Source organism: Sturnus vulgaris, chromosome 8, assembly GCF_052056855.1.
Source record: "Sturnus vulgaris isolate bStuVul1 chromosome 8, bStuVul1.hap1, whole genome shotgun sequence".
Lineage (NCBI taxonomy): Eukaryota > Metazoa > Chordata > Aves > Passeriformes > Sturnidae > Sturnus > Sturnus vulgaris.
Window position 1 is genome coordinate 28,406,995 of NC_142250.1, and position 19,657 is coordinate 28,426,651.

At 41.9% G+C, this 19,657-nt stretch overlaps 1 protein-coding gene across 2 annotated transcripts; it reads right to left on the reverse strand.

Moving 5' to 3' along the window:
- Positions 1–3,719: 3,719 nt before the first annotated feature.
- SMNDC1 (survival motor neuron domain containing 1) lies at positions 3,720–13,468 on the reverse strand. 2 transcript variants are annotated; one of them, XM_014872474.2, is made up of 6 exons: positions 13,327–13,468; positions 12,603–12,722; positions 9,049–9,191; positions 7,122–7,283; positions 6,181–6,334; positions 3,720–5,416 (listed from the first exon to the last, which is right to left on the reverse strand). In XM_014872474.2, the coding sequence occupies exons 2-6, from the start codon at positions 12,720–12,722 to the stop codon at positions 5,279–5,281; spliced, it is 717 nt and encodes a 238-aa protein (XP_014727960.1). In that variant the 5' UTR covers positions 13,327–13,468; the 3' UTR covers positions 3,720–5,278. The 2 variants fall into 2 exon arrangements, with proteins under 2 accessions (XP_014727960.1, XP_014727961.1); XM_014872475.2 differs by lacking the exon at positions 13,327–13,468 and adding an exon at positions 12,984–13,245.
- Positions 13,469–19,657: the final 6,189 nt, after the last annotated feature.

The window sequence follows — 19,657 nt, forward strand, 5'->3', positions numbered from 1 at the left end:
CTGTAGGTCAATAGAAAGGGGGTTAACTAGACAGACTTATCATTTTCTGGGGTTTTAGACTGTTTTTCTTTTTTCTGTTTGTTTGCATGTGAGCTCCAGTCTCCTGCTTTTCTGCTTTGTTCTCTTGTACTTGCTGTTCCCTGTTTGTTGTGTTGCCCTGTTGGAATGGATGAAACATTTGGCTTCAGTGAAGGTGGGATGCTCTGACTGGAGATAGTAATTCTGTTTCCTCCCCACCCTGGGTCAAAAGCTTTTCTTGTGGCATTTTTTCTGACACCAAACGTGCATCATTGGAGAGAGAAATCAGGGTCACTTCCTGGAAGAGAATGGTAAAAAACAAGACTTTGTTCTGAGGTTAGAGAGGTGATAATAATGAAAAATTATGTAAAAGTCTTATTTTTTTTTTCCTGGAGTTTTCTCCCATAGACAGATTGTCCAGGGAGTGAGAAATTCCGTGACTCGATAGTGACTGAAAGTCCTCTGCATCAGCAATGCAATCTCTGAATTGTCCTGTGGGACCCTCGGGGAAGAGGAGTGTGCCCTTCTGCCCCTCTGTTCCCCAGTCTGCACAAAATACCTAGAAAACACTGATGTGCTGTCATCTTCTTGAAATGTGCCAACAAATCTGAGTGACCTTTGGGAGGATGAATACAGGAGAGTGGTGTCTGCAAAGACAATGTTTTCCTTTTACTGAAAGGCAGGTTGTTTAACTGGGAATGATACACCAGCACTGGCCTCTGCTTCCCTGCTCATTTCCTCCTGCAAAGGGGACTGATGTGTTCAGTTGTTGGGCAGAGCAGGAGCAGGGAGTCTGTGGGGATTGCTACTGTGGCTGTGGTACTAAATACCTTCTATGGAGGGGTTCTGTTTGGGGTGATGCTAAAACTAAAGTTGTCTCACAACATGCATCTGTTGAGATCCCTTCAAAAATGTCAAGGATCAGGGACTGCTGAGCAGCCTCTGAGATTGGTGGATGTGTCCTTCGAGGTGTGGGCTCGTACAGCTGAACAGTTGAGTCACACGGTGCTGCTGGCCTGGCTGATGCAGGTCAAAGATGTAAAATGTCATTTCTTTTGGGAAGGATCTTCAACATTAACCATGCTGTAAAAGCTGTGGGTAGCAATTTATTTTATCACACTGGAAAAAATCAGCTCCTTGGTTTGTAGTACCCCAGTGAGGCCTCCATTCAGCTAAGGTTAGGAAATTCTTTCCATTTAATCTGCTTTGAAAAATACTTCTCAAAACAATTGTTTTGGATCTTCTCCTGGAAAGCTTGATGGGGAAATCCAAAAGCTCCTTCCTATCCCAGAGTGGTGGATAACTGTCCAAAATAGTATCCATCACCCCAGGAAATCCCAGTTTCAGCAGGTCAGTCAGACAGGTAAGGTGTAAAATGCAGCACCACTCATATTCCTCAGGGATAATGTCTCTTTGGGAAGTAACAGCACCTTTCAGTCTAGGTGAGAGTAAGACTTTTCCAGTCAGCACCCACTGTGGGAAGGCTTTGCACTTCTCTACAGACCAAGGAGTCATTGTGAGGTGAGTTCAGTTAGAAAGGGAATTGCTTTACAGAAGGAAACAGTGCTGGTGCCTTTGTGTAGCAGAGCCTTCAGCTCAAGACCAGAGCTGCCTTGGGTAGGTGGCACCATCATCCCAATGCAAATGTCCCTCCTTATTTTACCATCTAAGTGAAGGGTTTTAGAGCCCAGATAAGAATTGCAACATAAAGAGCAGCACCAGCTGCCAGGCAGCAATCCTTCTCTTGGGCTGGCCCAGGAACGTTTTCCATAACCTCACTCTTCACTACCTGTTGCAAGAGTGGTTGTGTCCCGACCCTGCCATAGCTGCTGCAGGTGAGCAGAACCTCAAGGGGAAGCACAGAAGTTTGCTGTGGGTTTTGCCTTCTAAACATCTCCACTACTGAATTGCAGTCCTCTCAGGTAAATTCCTTTTTTGTATTTACAAACCTGTGAGACCAAGCAGCTACATAAATAAGGGACACAGCACCCACTGGCTTTAGTGAAGGCAAAAGAGAAATGGATTGCCATGACCATGAGAATTTCAATTTGCTACTGTTGAGACTTCTAAATATTTAAACTGACTGGGGCAATCCAAGATCTGAGTCAAGTTTATACTGGTTTAATTTCCACAATGGGTTGCAATTTGCACAGGACTGAGGTTGTACTAGATAAAAGTAAGATCCTATAGGAAATGGTTGAAGAGGAAACATGCAGCCCATGATGGTGATTTTGCACAGTACCCTTACCTGACAGGAACCAATCTCTGTTCTCTGACAAATATCTCTTCCATGTCTGTAGCTGGGGGGGTTTGAACTCTTTTCTTTTACAGTAACTTTCCCTGTCATTTCAGTGTTTTAAGTACTCTCTGCCTATCACAGGATTTGCTGGCACTGGGGTGGGTATTATGTGTGCAAAGGCCCAATGCAGAGCAAGAGGTCTCAGGCTTCTTGCTGTGCAGACCAGTTAATAAAACTGGAAAATAAATTGTAAAAAGCCATAATCAACTAAAACACCATCAGCCATATTTCGGGTCAACTCAGAATTTGTAATATACAGAACTCTTGTATTTTGGCAATTACTAGCATTGCTTCACTCAAGATTTATTTTTATTACATTAATTTTTCAAGCCACTGTACTAAGGCTGTGGTCCAAAGCCAGATTACAGTGAACTCACCCATCCTGCAGATGAGGCAAGAGCATAAAAAAACCTGACGTGCTATAAAGAATGGCTGCGTGGTCAACACAACAGTTTTGGTGGGGCAGCTTTTTTGTTCATGCAAGTTGTTCTCAATTTGTTTTCCCTTCATCGATCAGACGACCCCAGGCACAGTGCTCTCATTGTCTCACTTATAACAGGTAAGGTACTTCAGGAAAAAGCCAATCAAAACTTTTTTTCAGCACTAATTTGCAGTGCCGAACAGAAGAGTTACTGCAAAGTTCATGAGGCAACTCCCCTTATAAAAGGTGACAGTAAATGATTCAATGGAAAGGTACAAACATTGCTAATTTTTTTGAACGGTTCAGCTCAAACCACTTTTGCTGGACTGTGCCTTGCAGGGGAGGCTCACACACCCTTTGTGTTCTGATGACACTCTATTGCTCTCCAGGGCTAGTGAACAAATAGCCCTGGGATGGTCTATTGATTGTATTTATTACATTAAAGATAAGTAGATGTAGTGCATGTCAGGTATGGATTGAGCCTTATTTTCCAAAGACTATTTTCTATTAAAAGAACAGGTGGAGTTCAGAATAGGCTTCCTGAAAACTCCAGTTCTGCCTGCTTTAGCATGTGTCAGTTTTGGCTTCAAGATGCTCCTTTTGGATAAGTGAAAGGGACACTGTATCACAGCCACCTGTGAAAGACAACAGGTGACCTTCCTCAGCACTGAGCTGTCAAGTGTGCCACAACTGTCACCTAGTTAATGTCACTGCTGGGACGTGTCTTTGTAGCTGCCAGCTGCACTACAAATTCTCCTTCTTAAAAGCAGATTATTTTGTTTTCTATGCAAAAGAAAATTTAAACCCCCTACTACCAGTGAAGATGAGGAATTAAGCAATCTCTTCATCTTGCAGTGAGGGTGTTGTACTTCAAAGCCACTTTTGTGTATTACATTCTGTCCAGCAGATTCTGCTGTACTTAGCCCTGTCCTGATGATTTACCCTTATCCCCCCATGAATAATTCCACTTCACCAAATATATCCAGCAGATTTTAAACACTTTATTTAATAAAAGTTAAACATACAAAACTGAAATTAACACACTTTGTATTCATAAAAATCACCTTCTCCCATTATAGGGAGAACCTTTTTCTATGTATGGATTCTAAACTACTGCTTGTAGAGTTTAGCTTGAGTTGTGACTCAGGTAACTGATGGACATTTCCACCAATCAGTGCATCAACAATTGCTGACGTGACCTGATCTAGTTAACAACTTACAAAATGAGCTACATTAACATAATATACAGGGAAATAATGGTCAGGGTTAATGGACAAGACACACATTTTATTTAATGGGGGAAATAGCTGATGTACTCTTGTCCATTAACTCAGCCCTAGATTTTACAAAAATAATATCTACATTGTATACAGGGCTACCCATTAACTTCTTTAAACACATTACGGGTTCAGAGGTGGCATCACTACCGTAAGTGCGAGACAAGGAACGCAGGAAAGCAAATCACAGAGAGTACAAAAATGCAAGAGCTTTTACACGTGGATTCCTGAAGAAAACTGAAGGGGCTCAGCAGCACTGTAATAGAGCTGAAGGTACAATGGACGCTAGGGCCAGTCAGTTATGTGAGGACAGAAACTCCCAACTAACCTTTACTGACTCACAACTAAATGGGATCTAGGCATCTGTATCTGCTGTGCTTCTCCTTGTCTGGATGGGGCCCAGGCTTGGGCTGTCACTGCTGTGACTGTACCAACACACCTACAACATCTACAGGGGAGGACACGACAGCTCCTTTCCACAGCACAACCAGTGACACTCCAGCTCTGATCCCTGGGGATGGATGAGGACTCTTAAGTACAGTTCCTTGTCCTATGGTTTTCTGGTTACATTTCATTAACTTCCTATTATAATTTGATGAGTATTTATAAAACAAACGAACAAAGAAAAACAACCAACAAGAAACAGCATCTCCTCTGCTTAAATTCAAGCGCAAGAAATTTGGACTGGAATTAAGTCAAATTTATTGTTTCTGGAACATAAGTGATCATTTGTAATAAAGATCCTATCAGCCCTGTTCTGCCCTCATTTACAGCTGTACAAATCAATCTGCAGTGGATTTGTAAGGGAGTCATTTAGACTTCCTTAGCAATTCCGTGTGACATGTAAGCTCTCTCCCAGAGCTGCAGCAGCTCTGTAATACTGAGCATGTCACAGACAGCACTGTGACTACAGAAACCAGGGAGGCTCTTAAGGTGCCATTTTTATACCATCACTTTTTTAAAGGAAAAAAGACCCTTCACTACTGGTATGAATGAAAGATTCAAAGTTGGAAACAAATGCTGCTTTGAAAGTAACAGGTAACAGCAGTTCATGCTGCAATTACCTGCTACAAAAAGTTTAATGGTTGGGGAGATTCAAATCAATACCTGGAGATTTAAGGCTCAAATCAGCTGAAGCCAAAGTGATGGTGACAAAATGGACTACTCACTATGTGCCAACAAATAATTTACTTTTAGAAAAATATAATGATAAAAAGGTAAGTGTAAAGCCCTGCAGAGATGAAGCTCCACCTTTTTCACCTGTTACTGAGGCATCAGATGCCTGACATTATATTTAGAGGTATCTTGATACTGTGTCATAGGTTTGTCTGCAATTCCACATGTTCCAACGCCAACCTTGCCAGTTACACTTTCAGGGGAAGCAAAAATACTCCTTTTCACCTGGAAATAAAACAGAAAACACCATTTCTGAATAATTACTATCTGGATTTTACAAAGAAGAAAAACAAGCAGTCATTACCATCTGAAGTGCTTCAAGATTCTCAACTTGTGCCCAACAGATGGGCACACTTTCTAACAGCCAGTTCAGCTGTGATATGTTGTCACTGAGTGAAGCAATGGGGCTGGGAACTGCTGGCACCTCAATACTGGATGTGATTGTGGTACTGAGGATCTCAGGTCAGGCCAATAATGAATAAAAATCACCTCTCATAAGGGCATTTCTAATAATTGCTCAAAAGAAAGACTGAAGTTTTACCACTATGTCTGGCAGCTCTTGGTCAAGCCATGACAGAAATGGAGTAAGATTTTAATGTCCTCGCTACCTTTTCTGCTCTGCACTTGCTGTTCCAGGGCACGTCCTCAGCACTGTCTGCTGGGTCACAAACACAGCAAGAAGCCAGACTTGGAGGTTTAGAGGGGCCCTCAGGTTCTTGGCTCCAACAAACACCAGCTGGCAACTAATGCAAGCCCAGCTCTCCCAGCCAAGTGCAGGCTCACCCTCTTAGGAGCAGCACTCCTCCAAAACAATCCAGTAATAAAACAGGCATTTGAAGTGCACAAAATACAAAAATGCACACTTCAGAATCCCAAAGACACTCAAATCTGCATGTTGCATGCCTTTAAAAACCACCTCCTTTCTCCCAAGGTACTGCACAGAAGTCTATGTCCTGTTGCTACTCACATACTGAAAAAAGTAAACAAACCTGGCCTTTTTTGTTTTTGGAATAGGCTCTGTTGTTAAACTGTTGCCACTTGACTTTCTGGTCTTCTCGTTCCTGTTCGAGTTCTTTAATTCTCTGAGCTTTTTTCAAAGCTTTCTTCTTTTTATACTCTCGTTGCTGGGCTATCATCTCTTTTCTGGAGAAAAGGAAAAAAAACAAAAAACAAATCCCACATTTTATGTTTGTGTCTCTTCCTGTAACAAACTAAAATATGTCAGGCATGCACATTAGTTTTCCAGATGTAAATTACAGAAATAAAGCTTGTAAATATTCATCATTTCTAGGAGGTTAAAAAAAAAAAATCCCAAAAACCTAAAAATCCAAACCAAATCTTTCCATTAATAAGCATTACCTTATTTATGTATTTGGCATAACAACAACCACCAGCACACCTGAGGAGCCCATGCCAAACACAGCAACCCATGGGATTGGGTGCAGTTCATTTCTGGGTGAAAAGGGACCTATCAGCACTTCTACATTTCAGAAACATCTCGTTTGGAAAATGTAAATAACCCATTGGAGTGAAAAGCCCAGACTTTTCTGGAGGTCTGCAGGACTCTGATGCTACCAATTATTAGACAGGGATGGAAGGAAAAGGAGAAAGATTACTTCAGTGAAGATAAGGAAGCTGAAGGAATCAATCTATGCCACAATGCAGCACCTTCCTTGTAGGGACAGGATCACTGGCTATAACAAACACTAAAGAATCATAAAATTTTTTTTCCAAAGTGAAAAAATAGTTTTCAGCCCTTACAAATACTCTCCTGTGTTAGACACAGCAGGATACTAAGTAAATGTAAATTTAAAACAAAAACAAACCAAATCCACCTATTTCATTAACCAATTTTTACAGGTGAGGGAGAAAAAGAAAAAACAGCCAACCCACAAAGCAGCATTCAGACTTCTGCCTGTGTATTACTTACTTGGACATGGGTTTGTTGCCACTGTCCTCTTTTGCTTTCCTTCCCTCTTCCACAGGCTTCAGGTTGAACAGAGGTGTGACTTCAGCATTGCCATATCCAGCAAATGTAACTGCAGCTGTTCCATTCTCCTCATCTATTTCTTCGATCTCAGCTTCATAACACCTGTAAAGATATCATGGCTGTAAGCATGTGAGTAAAGCTTTAATACTCAGCCCTTCAACACCTACATCAGCCAGCTAATGCCACTAAGTGAAAAAATTGCAGATGCCAGCCTTCATTTTTGGGGCAATACACAAATCAAACCAAGAGATTATTGTCTTAAGGTCAAAGAGACACAGGTACAGAGACTGGAATCTGCTGTACTGGACCTTTAGCTTCAACAAGCAATGTCCTCACAGCTATCACAACTAATGACTAATGCTGGGGCCAATCTAGTCTGCCACCCTGATTTGGTTTTAGTTCTGCAGGTCATGGGATAGAAAAAAAAAATATTGCATTCATTGAGGAGCTCTAGAAATGCAAAGCTTTTGTTCCATTTTTCTCCATAGGACAAAGAATTGAGAAAAACTGAAGCTTTCAAAACATTCCCTCTTCAATACTTTAAAGCTTAAAAGTTTTCTTACTGATTTAAAATGGCAATTTTGAAAATTTCACAGAAATCAGTCCATTTCATATTTATGTGTAGGGTAAACTGACTTCAAAATGGGAAAAATAAAAGAGACAAGTGACATTTCCAAAATATTTAAAATAACTGTCTAACTTCAGGGCAAAAGGATATATCTAAAGCAAACAGAGGAAAAATATTAATTGTTTCCCAGAAAATATTCCAATTAACATTTACTAAATTAATTTCTCGTGTGTTTTCAGTGGGCCAACATCTTGAGATGAGTTAGGTGAAAACACACGAAAACCCAAAAGTCTGGCTGGCTCTTTACGAAAAACTGCTCACTTAAGAAATACTGTAACAGAAGGAGGGTTTTCTAAAAAAAGCAGAACAATTAAGTCCAATAAGATGCACTTCAGTGAACACTCTGACACACTCTTGCCTAAACTCTCATCCTGTAACCAAGGGATCAGACCAAAAAGAATGACCTAAGAGATTCTGCCTTTGAGTTCTAACACAAGGACATTTTGCTCATTAATAAACAGAAGAACTGTTCACTTTTAGATTCGTTTTCTACTTAAGACAGCAACACCTATACCAAAATCTTTACATTGTTACTATATTGTTAAGAGAAGCAAGTTCATCGAATAAGAGCCTCTCTCTAAGTGGTAACAATTGCAACAAACAGTTATTTTTTTAAAGCTGCAACATTTGCACTATGAAAAGTAACTTGTAAATGTTTATTTCAAAGTTTATGGAGTCAGAATGATCTGCTTGAGTTCCCAGAACTACACAGGCTAATATATAGGAGACCAAACCCAAAATGTTGATTAATTCTATAGTTACATTACATAGTTAGTTATTTTATAGCCAAACCAAACATTTTCAATTAAAATTTTAAAATTAATTTCCAACTAGAGGCCCAAACTGAGATACAGCAAGAATTTTTCTTCATAGTAATTAGTGACACATATGTATGAATGCAATGACAAACTATGAACTACACATCCCAAAAGCTTTACAAGACTGTCCTAATTGACCAATTCTTTCAATCTGCCATTTATTACATCTGCAAATGGTAATTTACAAAAGCTACCCTACTGTTAGAAGGTTAGTGACAAAAAGGGCATTTTTATGAAATAACCCCCCATCTCTTTGTTACCTAAAATACTGACCTTTAATAAACAGTCCAAGGACACTTATTACTACTTTTATTTCCTAATTTCTCTTTGTTTTTAGCCATCCTGGTCAATTCAAACTGAATGAAAGTCTCTTACCATTGAACTATTTCATGTAACTGTTAGAGAAGTTTTCTACACTTACTGTCCATCCTCACTCCATATGGCCATACACCTGTCCCCAACCTTCCATGAGTGACTGGGCAGGGCCGAGGCGGAGCTGTCAGAACTTGCAAGAGTTTCCGAGGGTTGTGTTGAAAGGAGATCTTTGGTTAATTCTATGACTTCCTAGAAAAGACAAAAAACCCACAAAGAAGAATTTTTCAGATTCCTCTTACCATGCATATTTTTACCCCAAGCTTATTGGTTTTAGTTTGGAAATTTTTTTAAGTTATTGTATTATATTCATTACTGATGTGTGAGTTACACTTGATTTGTTTTTTTAATAATTTAATTAAACTCATTAATTGCAATTGTAGATAAAAACATGTATAGTCCTCACTGTACTGCTGTAAAGCTGCCCATGCCCTCCTCAAATTTTCAAAAAGTAGCCTATTATTTTTTATAGCATTTCTCTCATTGGCTGAACTGCAGCATCCAGAGTCAGGGTGGCAGAGAACCCACTAGCTGTGAAGAGCTCTCATTTTGTCAGAAAGCATCCAGGTGCACGTTAAAGAACTGGTTTCCTCAAGTCATTTTGATAGTTCCCTGACTTTGAGATTTGAGCTCAGGCCTTCCCTTGGTAATCCAAGATGCCCAAGTAACAAAATTTCCCATTTCCTTTACATATTATTCATTTGCAGGCAGGAGCTTGCAAAAATCTCTCCCAATTTCCTGTAAATGTTACATTAAAGACTAAGAAAGCAAGACTTCTCTTTTTTCACTAGTGTTAAAAGCTAAAGGAGACAGCACCTAAAGGGCCATATAAATTTTCTGTATAATGCAAAGAAATTTTGCTGGCCCTAAAGAAGAAAAATTCTTCAGTTCTTTGAGTACCTCAGCATGAACCATTGTCACTCTCCTAACAAAGAATAAACATTTAAGTCAGGGGAGGGTTACAGACAGTGATCAACTGAGGCTGGGTGCAGCCTGAACTTTCCTCCCCATTTCACACCTTACTTCAGCTATGGGCATACAAAGACTCAGGAAAACGCAGTAAAGGAGCTGTTCATCATCCCTTAAGAACCTGAAGGATTGTAAGCACTTCCCAAGTAAGCTAATACAACAAACTTAGATGCACTTCTACCTGATAAACTATACCACTAGCATGGTAACAGTCTGTTACTGTTGCAGCATATTAATGTCTGAATTTCCAACAGCTAATAAAAGTTTGCTCTTTGCTTTGGAGAAGCTGCTGGTTAATAAGTACTCCAGTGAGCACAAGCAGTAGCAACTGAGAGCACAGGAACACACAATTACTTCTACTACTTAGCTCACCATTCTCCTAATACCACAGCTGAAGCACAACAGATTTTGATTATCAAGTTACCTAATTTGAGAACATACAGCATAAGCCTAATTTTCCCTCCCAAGTGCAAAATCCCAAACTATTCCTCAACATACAGGTAGCTGTATTCTGCAAATCCAAGAGGTATAATGGCTTAAGACAAGTATCTCTCTCAGCAGGTCAAATACATCACATCAGGCACAAGCCACTCCTGAAAACAAGTGTTTCAAGTATTGCAACTACCAGTAACACCAAACTGTTGACTAATTCTTGCCTAAGAGATGGCTTATTCTAGAACTTGGATATGTATAGTTTCAGACAAGTCTACCAAGAATCCTCTGAATTTCATAAAGCCCCTTACACACCAGGCTATTAAAATAAACAAACTTTTGGTAAAAATCATCTGATATCCACATACTGTATGCTAAGCTCACAAGACAGAGGCATTAATTTTATTGCAAGCAATGAGACAATTCTTGAGTCTTTAAGAGAAGAGATCATTCCAAGAAAATTTCTGAGCAGGACTTGGACTACCACAGCAGCTCAGTACAGCCAAACAGGTTGAACAACATGGCTTGGTGCCACATCCCCGTGATAAGGAGGTGTGACCCACAGGGAACACTACTTAGTTTGCCAAGATTTTTCCTGACCAACTGGTCTTCACAAAACTAGACAGAGCTCTACACTCCAGAGCACAACACCCACAGATCTCATCTCCAATTACAGAAGATGACAGCTGCTATCAATCCTAGAAAAGGTAAGTTTGGTTCTTGGGTGCACAGACACTGTCCTAGAAATGCTTTGATAAACAGAAAAGTGAAAAGCTAAGTACTTCTAACAATTTCTTCTAATATTTAATCTTGCTACTCAAGAATAATCTAAGTATACAAGATGCATCAGTATTTATAACAGGAAAAAGAAGTTCCAATTACAGAGTAATCATCCTTTTGAACAGACAGAAAGCTGTTTAGTTGGGACACTGATGCATCAAACCCACTTTTACAGCTGTTTGCTTAGTTGGCATATATCAAGTCTGCAAAACATTATGTCATTTTCAAGGTGGAACATACGGATAGCAAACCTTTTGGGGACGAAAGTGTAAAGATCTTCCCCATTCTGTGCAGAAAGCTTTTATTAAAAAGTTTGCAAGTTGTCCTTTCACATCAATGATCTCTGCATATCAAAGCCGAGGTCTTGTTGGTATCGGAAATATCATCCCATATGGGTTTTGCTGTGCATTTTAAAAATATAAAAATATACACATGCTTTTAACAGTGTACAACAGAGCACATTCAGATGATCTATAAAGTGCCTTGTGGGCACAAAGCCTTTGCAGTTTAAAAGGAATTCTAAAGATCACTGTTTGGAGGCACTACTTGTGTTTTGGTTTTGAAGCCCCAGTTTATTATTGTTATTTCCATACAGAGCAGTGGTCACTGAAGCTTGCACTGGGTAGTTTTATATATTTTTACACCTGATGGCTAAAGCAATCCACAACAGAAATGAAGCAGTATCTTGCACTCTCATGACAGATTTTAACAGCACTGCTGGGATTTGCTATATGCCAATGTGTCTTTATATGCACAAGAATCTAGAAGACCACTCATACATTTAAAATTAGGCTGGTGGCCTTCCTGTCACTAAACCACATCCCAAGGACCAGAAATGGGTTTTAGCTGTTAGGAACACACTATGATCTTGTGACAAATGAAAAACGCAACTCTTTTCCTTTCTTATATGGAAGCACAATAAAGACTCAGATGCACAAGGAATACAGAACTATACTCCAAAGCTTTTAACACTGCAAATGCATTTAATGAGTGAGAAGGTTCTGGATCAAGTTATTTGAGAACTCAGTAAGAACATCATGGTAAGCCAAACCCATCAGGCTTCAGCATTAATAAAAGCAACAAAACATAATGACTTTGAGAAGTGCTTCAGGTAAAAAAAAAATAAAACCCAGCACATAGTAAAGACAGCACTGGCATATCTTTCACCTCTCCGGGCAAAGTTTATAGTAAAAGAGTTTGCTGTATAAATCAGTACATCTTTTTTTACTTATATAAAAAAATAGAGTTAAAATAGGCCATACTTCGGGATTTTCCAAACTAAGCCTACCAGGACTACATCAAGCTATGTGGAATGAAAGTTACAAACCCACCAAGTATCTATTTCTGTTGTAGAACAAATATTTAGAAAAGATATAACACTTGTAAAAGGCCCTGATGTTTCACCTACCCTCAAGTTCTCACCTGTAAGTCTTTCTTCAGTTTCAGTAAATCCTCATTGTCTGCATTGCCAGATAAGGCTGCCTCGACTTGCTGGAGTTGAGCTTTGTAGCTGGCCAACTGCTTAGCAAGGTCTTCTGACATCTACAAGGAACACACACACACACAGCCGCACATCAAAACAACAGCTTTGCTGCCTTGTGGTCCAAGTGAGATGAAATGACAACAAAAAAACCTGTTACTAACATGTTGGAAACACGGCTCATTAAGTTTCAATGATGAGTATTTGTTCAGTAATTTGACTACAGATACCCGCTCATTTAATTTTTGTGTAGTTCTGGCTGCTCTCGAGAGACCTCTGAGGAACAGAAGGTTGAAACACGTGCCTGTACACGCACAGCTTACCGCGTGTGGCAGCGGGGCCTTGAGCAAGCCTCGCAACTCCCCGGCTCTTTAGAAAATGAATGCACGTCCCAGCCAACCCCGCGCACTGCGGTGTGTGCCCTCCGGCTGCCGCACACCGCGAGCCCCAGCACCGAAATCCTCTGCGGCACGCGGGAACGGCCCCTCCCGGGGCTGCCCATGGGCTCGGGGCGGGCGGACCAGCGCGGGAGAACACACGGGCCTGGGAAGGGCCCGCGCCAGCGGCCAGGCCCAGGCCCAGGCAGGCCCGGCCCAGGCCCCGGCTCGCTCCGAGCGGGCAGGGGCTCAGCGCGCGGGGCCGGCAGGGCCCACCCGGCGGTCTCACCTCGGCGGTGCGGGGTGCGGGCCGTGCCCGGGCCGGGGGCTCCGCTCGGGGTCCCGTCAGGCCGCGGCCGCTGCGCTCCGGCTCCTTCCGCCGCCGCAGCCGGGGGTGGGGGGGGCAGCGCGGGGCGGGGCCTGGGCCGGCGCGCGCCGGCGCTCGCGAGAGCGGTCACGTGGGCTACCGGCCCGCGAGCGCGTCACGCGGCCCGCGGGTCACGTGGGGAAGCGCCCCGCCCATAGCCCCGCGAGGGGGCGGGGCCGAGGCTGAGGGGCCGGGGCGGGACCGGGACCGGCGCTGGGACTGGCCCTGGGACTGTGCGGTTCCGTCCCGTCAGAACCTTGCTGTCGGTGTTAGCTCGGGGAGCCACGGCGGAGCACACACTGCTCTGGGGGACCAGGGCTTCCTGACTCTGCCTGCACACAGGGCGTTTGCTCACTCACATCTTTGTTTCTGACAATATCAAATACAGCAACACCCTCTGGCTACTTCCACGATCATCAGAACCATGCAAACAATACCAAACTATTTAGAAGAGAGTAAATTTCAATATTCGTCCTGCAACAGAGGAGGAAAATGAGGGGAAAAGCTCAGTGGCTTCTTCAAGCCTGTTGCAGGAAGAAATATATATTTCTAGTGGAAAGCCAGTGATTAATTTGGCTGTGAGCCAGGCAAATTAAGCAGATGCCCCAAAATTTTCTTCATATTAGCAGGAGGATCAGTGTCTCCTGCAAACATCCTGTCCCTCATGGTCACCGCCCAGGAAACTGACTTCACTCATTGGATTTATTATATATTATGAGGAAAATATATCTACTGTGTTCTATGACACTTGGTGTCCTCAGAGGACATCCTGACCCAGAATGAAACACATTTCTGTATCTTGGTGCATGATTTGATAATTAAATTACAGAAATTACTGGACGCTGTTTAGAGATGATTGATGAGGCCAAATGTAATAATGAAAATAGCAACAGTAACTTCTTGGTATTTTCATTACTATGCAGTAATAAACTAGAAATAGTTAAGGAAACATTTTCTCATAAGACTTTGCGGCCAGATCAGTAATTGTTGAAACACGTAGAAATTTTCCAATACAGTGCAATCCTAATGACTTTGTGAGCGTACCTATCAATTAGAATGGACATTAGTACAATCAGTTTCAATTTCACATTTCAGGACAAGAAATCTGTGCTGTGTCTGTAGGATCGAAGTGACAGAGAGGGACTGTGAAGGCACCCACCATATAGTATCTCCAAAGGCAGCGACAGCAAAAAGGAGAACACTTCTGTCGTTGCATCAGCAAGAGCAAGCATAAAGAGGCTTTTTATTTCTATAAAAGGTTTGGTGAGAATTAATATTGAAGTAGTTTTATGGTTATATAGATATGTAGTTTATAGTGGAGTATGGAGTATGGAATATGCAGACATTCAAGAAGAGCCACCAACATTATAAGATATATATGTTATATATAGGGAGACAAGCCAGATCTTGAAACGACTGATCGTTAATTCATACAAATTTAAAATTCTCATTAATTGCATCCTTATAACTGAATTTATCTTCACCCAAAAATAGAGACTTTTTTTTCTCTGTTTGACTAGAGAAGCTCTTTTATACTATAGTGAGGACAAAGAGTGTAAGGAGGACATCTTCCTGCTGTCTTACAGATTACACTCTTTAAAAAGTATATTTTATAGTTCATTAAATGTTTGCTGCTTGGATAGATACGTACATAGTTGCAAATTAGCATTACTTACAGCAAATATATATAACTTAGCAACAGGAAAAAAAAAGGGCAACTTAATTGGCTTTTACCAAAGACCAACTCTGTTGCCATTAGCATTGGGGCTTTCAGCTGTGATTCCCAGTGGGAAGCTCCCCAGCTGACCTGGCTGTACTTGTGGGATTGGTGCGACTGGAGCCTTTGTGGCCGTGCTGGGCAGCAGAGAGCACCGCTGGGTAGCCGGGAACGGCACATCTGGCTGGAAAGGTGAGGTTTGCAGTGCCGGGGATAGCTGGGCATGCCTTGGAAGGGGCTGCCTGCCTTTAAGGCAAACTGATGTGCGGCTGGAAGAGGCGCTGGAGGTCCCGCAGCCACGCTTGGCGTGTCCAGGAGGTGGTAGTGGCGCTGCGCAAAACTTCTGCACCGCCAGCCGTGTTTAACTGGCTGCTCGGGAAACAACTCTGCTACAGGTCCACAATTCTTTTCCACCTTCCATAATGTTCCTTTTTACAGTCTGCTGCGTGATTTTTATGGCCAGATGATGGGAACATATATAGGAAGTTGTTTTTGAAGGTAACTGGGACAATATAGTCTTTTGAAACGTGGATGTGCTTTGGTGAATAAGTACACTTAAATCTGCAACATTCTTCAGTCCTAGAAGTTAAGTCCTGAAGCAGTTAAGGATCAGAAATCCGAGTGCTGAGCAGCAACCAATGCTGTGAAGATGTTACTATGTCAAAGTGATTTAATGTCCTGTTTTTCAGCTTTGTATGGGTGTGTTGTTGTGCTCAGAACAGAGGCCTAGCCACTAGCAAAAAAATTGGCTTCTGCAAACAAACCGGTCTGTCCTCATGACAGAAATTGCAATCCAAGTCTAGGCCAGAATGGAGACACTGGATATTTTTAGGCTTTTCTGGTAGGCTGCCTGCATGGCAGGCATTGCCCTGTCAGTGGGGCAGTAAGTCAATCTTGAAAGTTACTGGTATGTTAATTAGGGTTAAGAAAATATTGTATTAATATTTCAATTTTCCTGAAGGTGCAGGGGTTTTTTGTTCGGTTGTCCTGTGTCTCTAATTTGCTTTATTTTGGGGGAGGAGGTTACCACTTCTCAATACAAGCAGAACTCTCAACTTTGTCCATAGATGCAATTATGCAATATTTCCCATTATGAGGCATTGTGTTGTTGTTGCTTCTGCAAAATTTATTTCTACAGCTTGCTCTTGTTTTGTTTTTTTTTTTCTGCAGACTGTTTGAGTCTGGCTGAACTTAGCAGTTCAGCAGTTTGGCTCTTATAAAACCCAATTATAGAAAGAAATTCTGCTTGCCCAGGTGCTTGACTAAAATACACACCTACACTGTTGAGAGGTTCAAGTGTCTCTTTGCTTTAAAGCATGGGCTCAACATTTCTCAGGGAAGTTCTGGATGTTTTAAGTCATTTTTGCCGTTTTACTCTCCTGAAATTCGGCTTAATTGTCAGATTTTTCAATGCCTGCTTACACAGAAGTTTGTGTGGAAGGGAAGTCAGGTATTGTCTGCATTCCTGAAGATAGTTTCACTCTTTGCAGTCCAGGTAATCAATACAAATTGTGGTACTAAGCAAAGAAACTGAGAGTTCATACATGTTCTATACTCTGAATTACTGTAGAAATTATGTCCTGTTGGTGAAAAAGGCACAGTGACTAAAACTGAGGAGGAAAAGTGAATCAACACTCGATTAAGAATAAGACTCAGGGTGGGGAAGCATGGGGATAAGGAGAAAATATCAGATTTAGGAAGAATGGACTGAAAACTTGCATCCTTTATGATGTCATCCACTTCAGAGGGATTTGAGACTCTTGGATTTCCATTCCCTTGCAACTGACAGCTTGTGAGAATGCCAGCTTACGTGGGAAATGACAGCCTGCCAGTGTGATCGTTTACTGGCACAAGCAGCAGGTCTGTTTGCTGGGTTTTGATCAGGCCTACACAACACAGACTGTCAGATGGGATCTGCAGCTTCGTGTGAGCCTTTGGGTGGGAGCAATATTCCAAGTCTTTCTCTGAGGTGCTCTGCCATCTGTGTCAGGGAGCTTCAGCCCTGGTGGCCTGGGCACTGCAGGAGAAGGCAGCTGGACATGCTAGTTCTTCTTCTTGGGATGCCAGGAACTGTGCTCCTGAGACTCCTTAGGTCCAGAAGGTTTTTGAGTGGCAGGAATGCTGAGAAGGGAAGTTTGGAAAGCAGGGAGCAAGGGCCAATGCAGAGGGTAGAAGAGCCTGGGAGGATTAGGAGAGGAGCTGAAGCAGCAAGCCAGCAGTGTGGGAGGTTTGGGAAGCAGGAACTTGAGGTTAATATGGGAACAGCGTGGGGGTATTTTGGTTTGTGTGTGGGGAGGGACCTGGGAAGTCAGGAACAAGACAGACTGCTGTGATGGATTGTGGGGCTGCTGTGGGGGGGAGACCCAAGTCCTGCAGAGTGAAGGTAGACAAACAGGAGGGCATTGTATGCACAGGGAGAGGGCAGCTTGTAATGAGCACATGGAAGGAGAGGGGAGGGGATATGAGGTGCAGCTGACAGCAGTGATGGCTGTGTGTGTTTTCCCCAGAAAGGGGTTGCTGCCAGCTGTGTGCCACGCACTGGCTGGGGTTAGTGGCAGCTGCTCAGCAGCCGCCCACCACGAGCTGTGTGGCCTCTGGGTGCTGCTGAGCTGCTCTGCTGTGCCCCACAGCTGCAGCTCCATGCCAGAGTCAGTCTTTGGTGGTCCACCCCCACAGGAGCTGCACAGGCCTGGTGTGAGCACTGCTCAGAACACAGGACTTACAGTAACCAAGAATGTGTAGTTAAAAATAGGCAGTTGTTTGTGGGTCCTGCATTGCTGTTTGCTGAATTTTAAAGGAAAGTGAGCTGAAAGAAGAGAAAGAGAGCCTTGCAAAAAGGCTACTGAATAGCCCTGTAAAGAACTGGGTTTATTCTCCTGTGTAGGGGTATTTACATATTGTGAGTGATATAGATCTGTGTATGGAATAAAAGCTCAGAGTGTAAACTTAGAGCTGATTGCCCATGGGAATTGTAGCTGAGAACTGGCCGCAAATTTATCTGGAGGTAACTTTGCTACCACACGGGCATGGTGAGATAGATTGCTTTTAGGAACTGTCATACATTCCCAGGTTTTGAAAGTTCATAGCATCTTGGCTTGGAAGAGCTACCACTCCTGATCAGTGTTATTTAGGCAATACGAGTAGTTTTGGGGGCAGTCAAAAATAGGAAGAGATTTGAAACAGTGTTATTTATAAGGAGGGTTTTGATTATTTTCTGCCTCTTCTGAAGTTAACAACATCGAAATTTTAATTAGTCAAGTGTACACCTTTGGACCTCAGTACCTTTTGTTTCTTTGCCCTCCTTTAGAACAAGGAGTAATAGAGATACCTTATGTCATAGAAATGAGCATTTAAACAATGCTGCCACATAGAACTGATGAATATCAAATGAAATCCAGTGAGAAAATGAAGAATTCTCTTTCTAAATTAGAATTCAAGGAGTCCATGGCAAATAGTGCATTCTACGGATGCAGAAACAAGTTGTGATTAACTGGCACAGAGCAGTATCAAGGACTGCTGTAGTCTGACTTTGTCATGCCACATTGTATTTCTGTCCTGTGAACCTAGAAGTTGCCAGCAGTTAACATTTTGTTTCTGCACTATGCTAAGTTTATTTTTGCTAACTGTAGTGTTCATGAACCTTTAAAAAGGTTAATTATGCCATAGTAGCTGTAGAATCCACATACATTGTTTCCTTTAACAATATAAACAACAACATGTACAATTTACATAAAATGCAAAATATGTGCATTGCTGTTCCAAACTTTTCCATCCTTCATTCTACTGACAGACTTTCAGACACATTTTCCTGAAGTGAGAGAATTTCTGGAGTGTGCACGTAGTGGTGAGAGATGGCATTCACCCATCCTGCTGCATGAAGGAACTTGTTAAACATTCCTTCTACATCATGTTAGTCACTACTTGAGCAGCGAGACTGCTTTCATGTGGTTTAGCATCCTGTTCCTGGTAATCAGAGTGTTTGGTAATCAGAGAGTGTTGTCTTACATCCTACAGCTGATCCAACACTTAGAGAAACTGGAAATCCTTCTAAAGATGTTTCCTCAGAAAAAGAAATTGAAATGTCTCTTACAGAAATTGTCTTGCATGTCATTACAGCTGTCTACAGATGAAGTCATATTGGATCCTTGGGCAGCAAATAACACTTTGCAGAGACTCCCAATAAAAGAAGAGTATATCAGATGGGCATTTAGAACTATTTTTATCAATGTTCCTACTTATGTGTCATTTGAAAGAAAAAATAGTGGAGCTACTGGTGGATATTTCTTTAAATTCTAAACTTAATAAAAACAGACTGTGTTGCGGTATCCATCTTAATGGGAAACCAGGATAACAGGTTGCCAAGGGTATAGTAAGATATAGGTAATTTAGAGATATAACAAGATTTGGATTCTTGTTCACACAGAGATGTCAACACCATGTTTGGGCTCTGGGATAATTTTTAATCGTATATTGGCTAAAAATCTATGGGAGGGGTTTGGTTGGATGTTTTTTTAAAAATTTTTCTTTCAAAAAGAA

Bases quoted from the DNA above. Each gene is read 5' to 3' on its own strand.
- SMNDC1 (XM_014872474.2), bottom strand. From the start codon at position 12,722: ATGTCAGAAGACCTTGCTAAGCAGTTGGCCAGCTACAAAGCTCAACTC. The intron at 7,284-9,048 runs GTAAGTGTAGAA...ATATCTTTACAG, and splicing joins ATATGGAGTGAGGATGGACA to GTGTTATGAAGCTGAGATCG. The intron at 6,335-7,121 runs GTAAGTAATACA...CCTTTTCTCCAG, and splicing joins GGCAACAAACCCATGTCCAA to AAAAGAGATGATAGCCCAGC.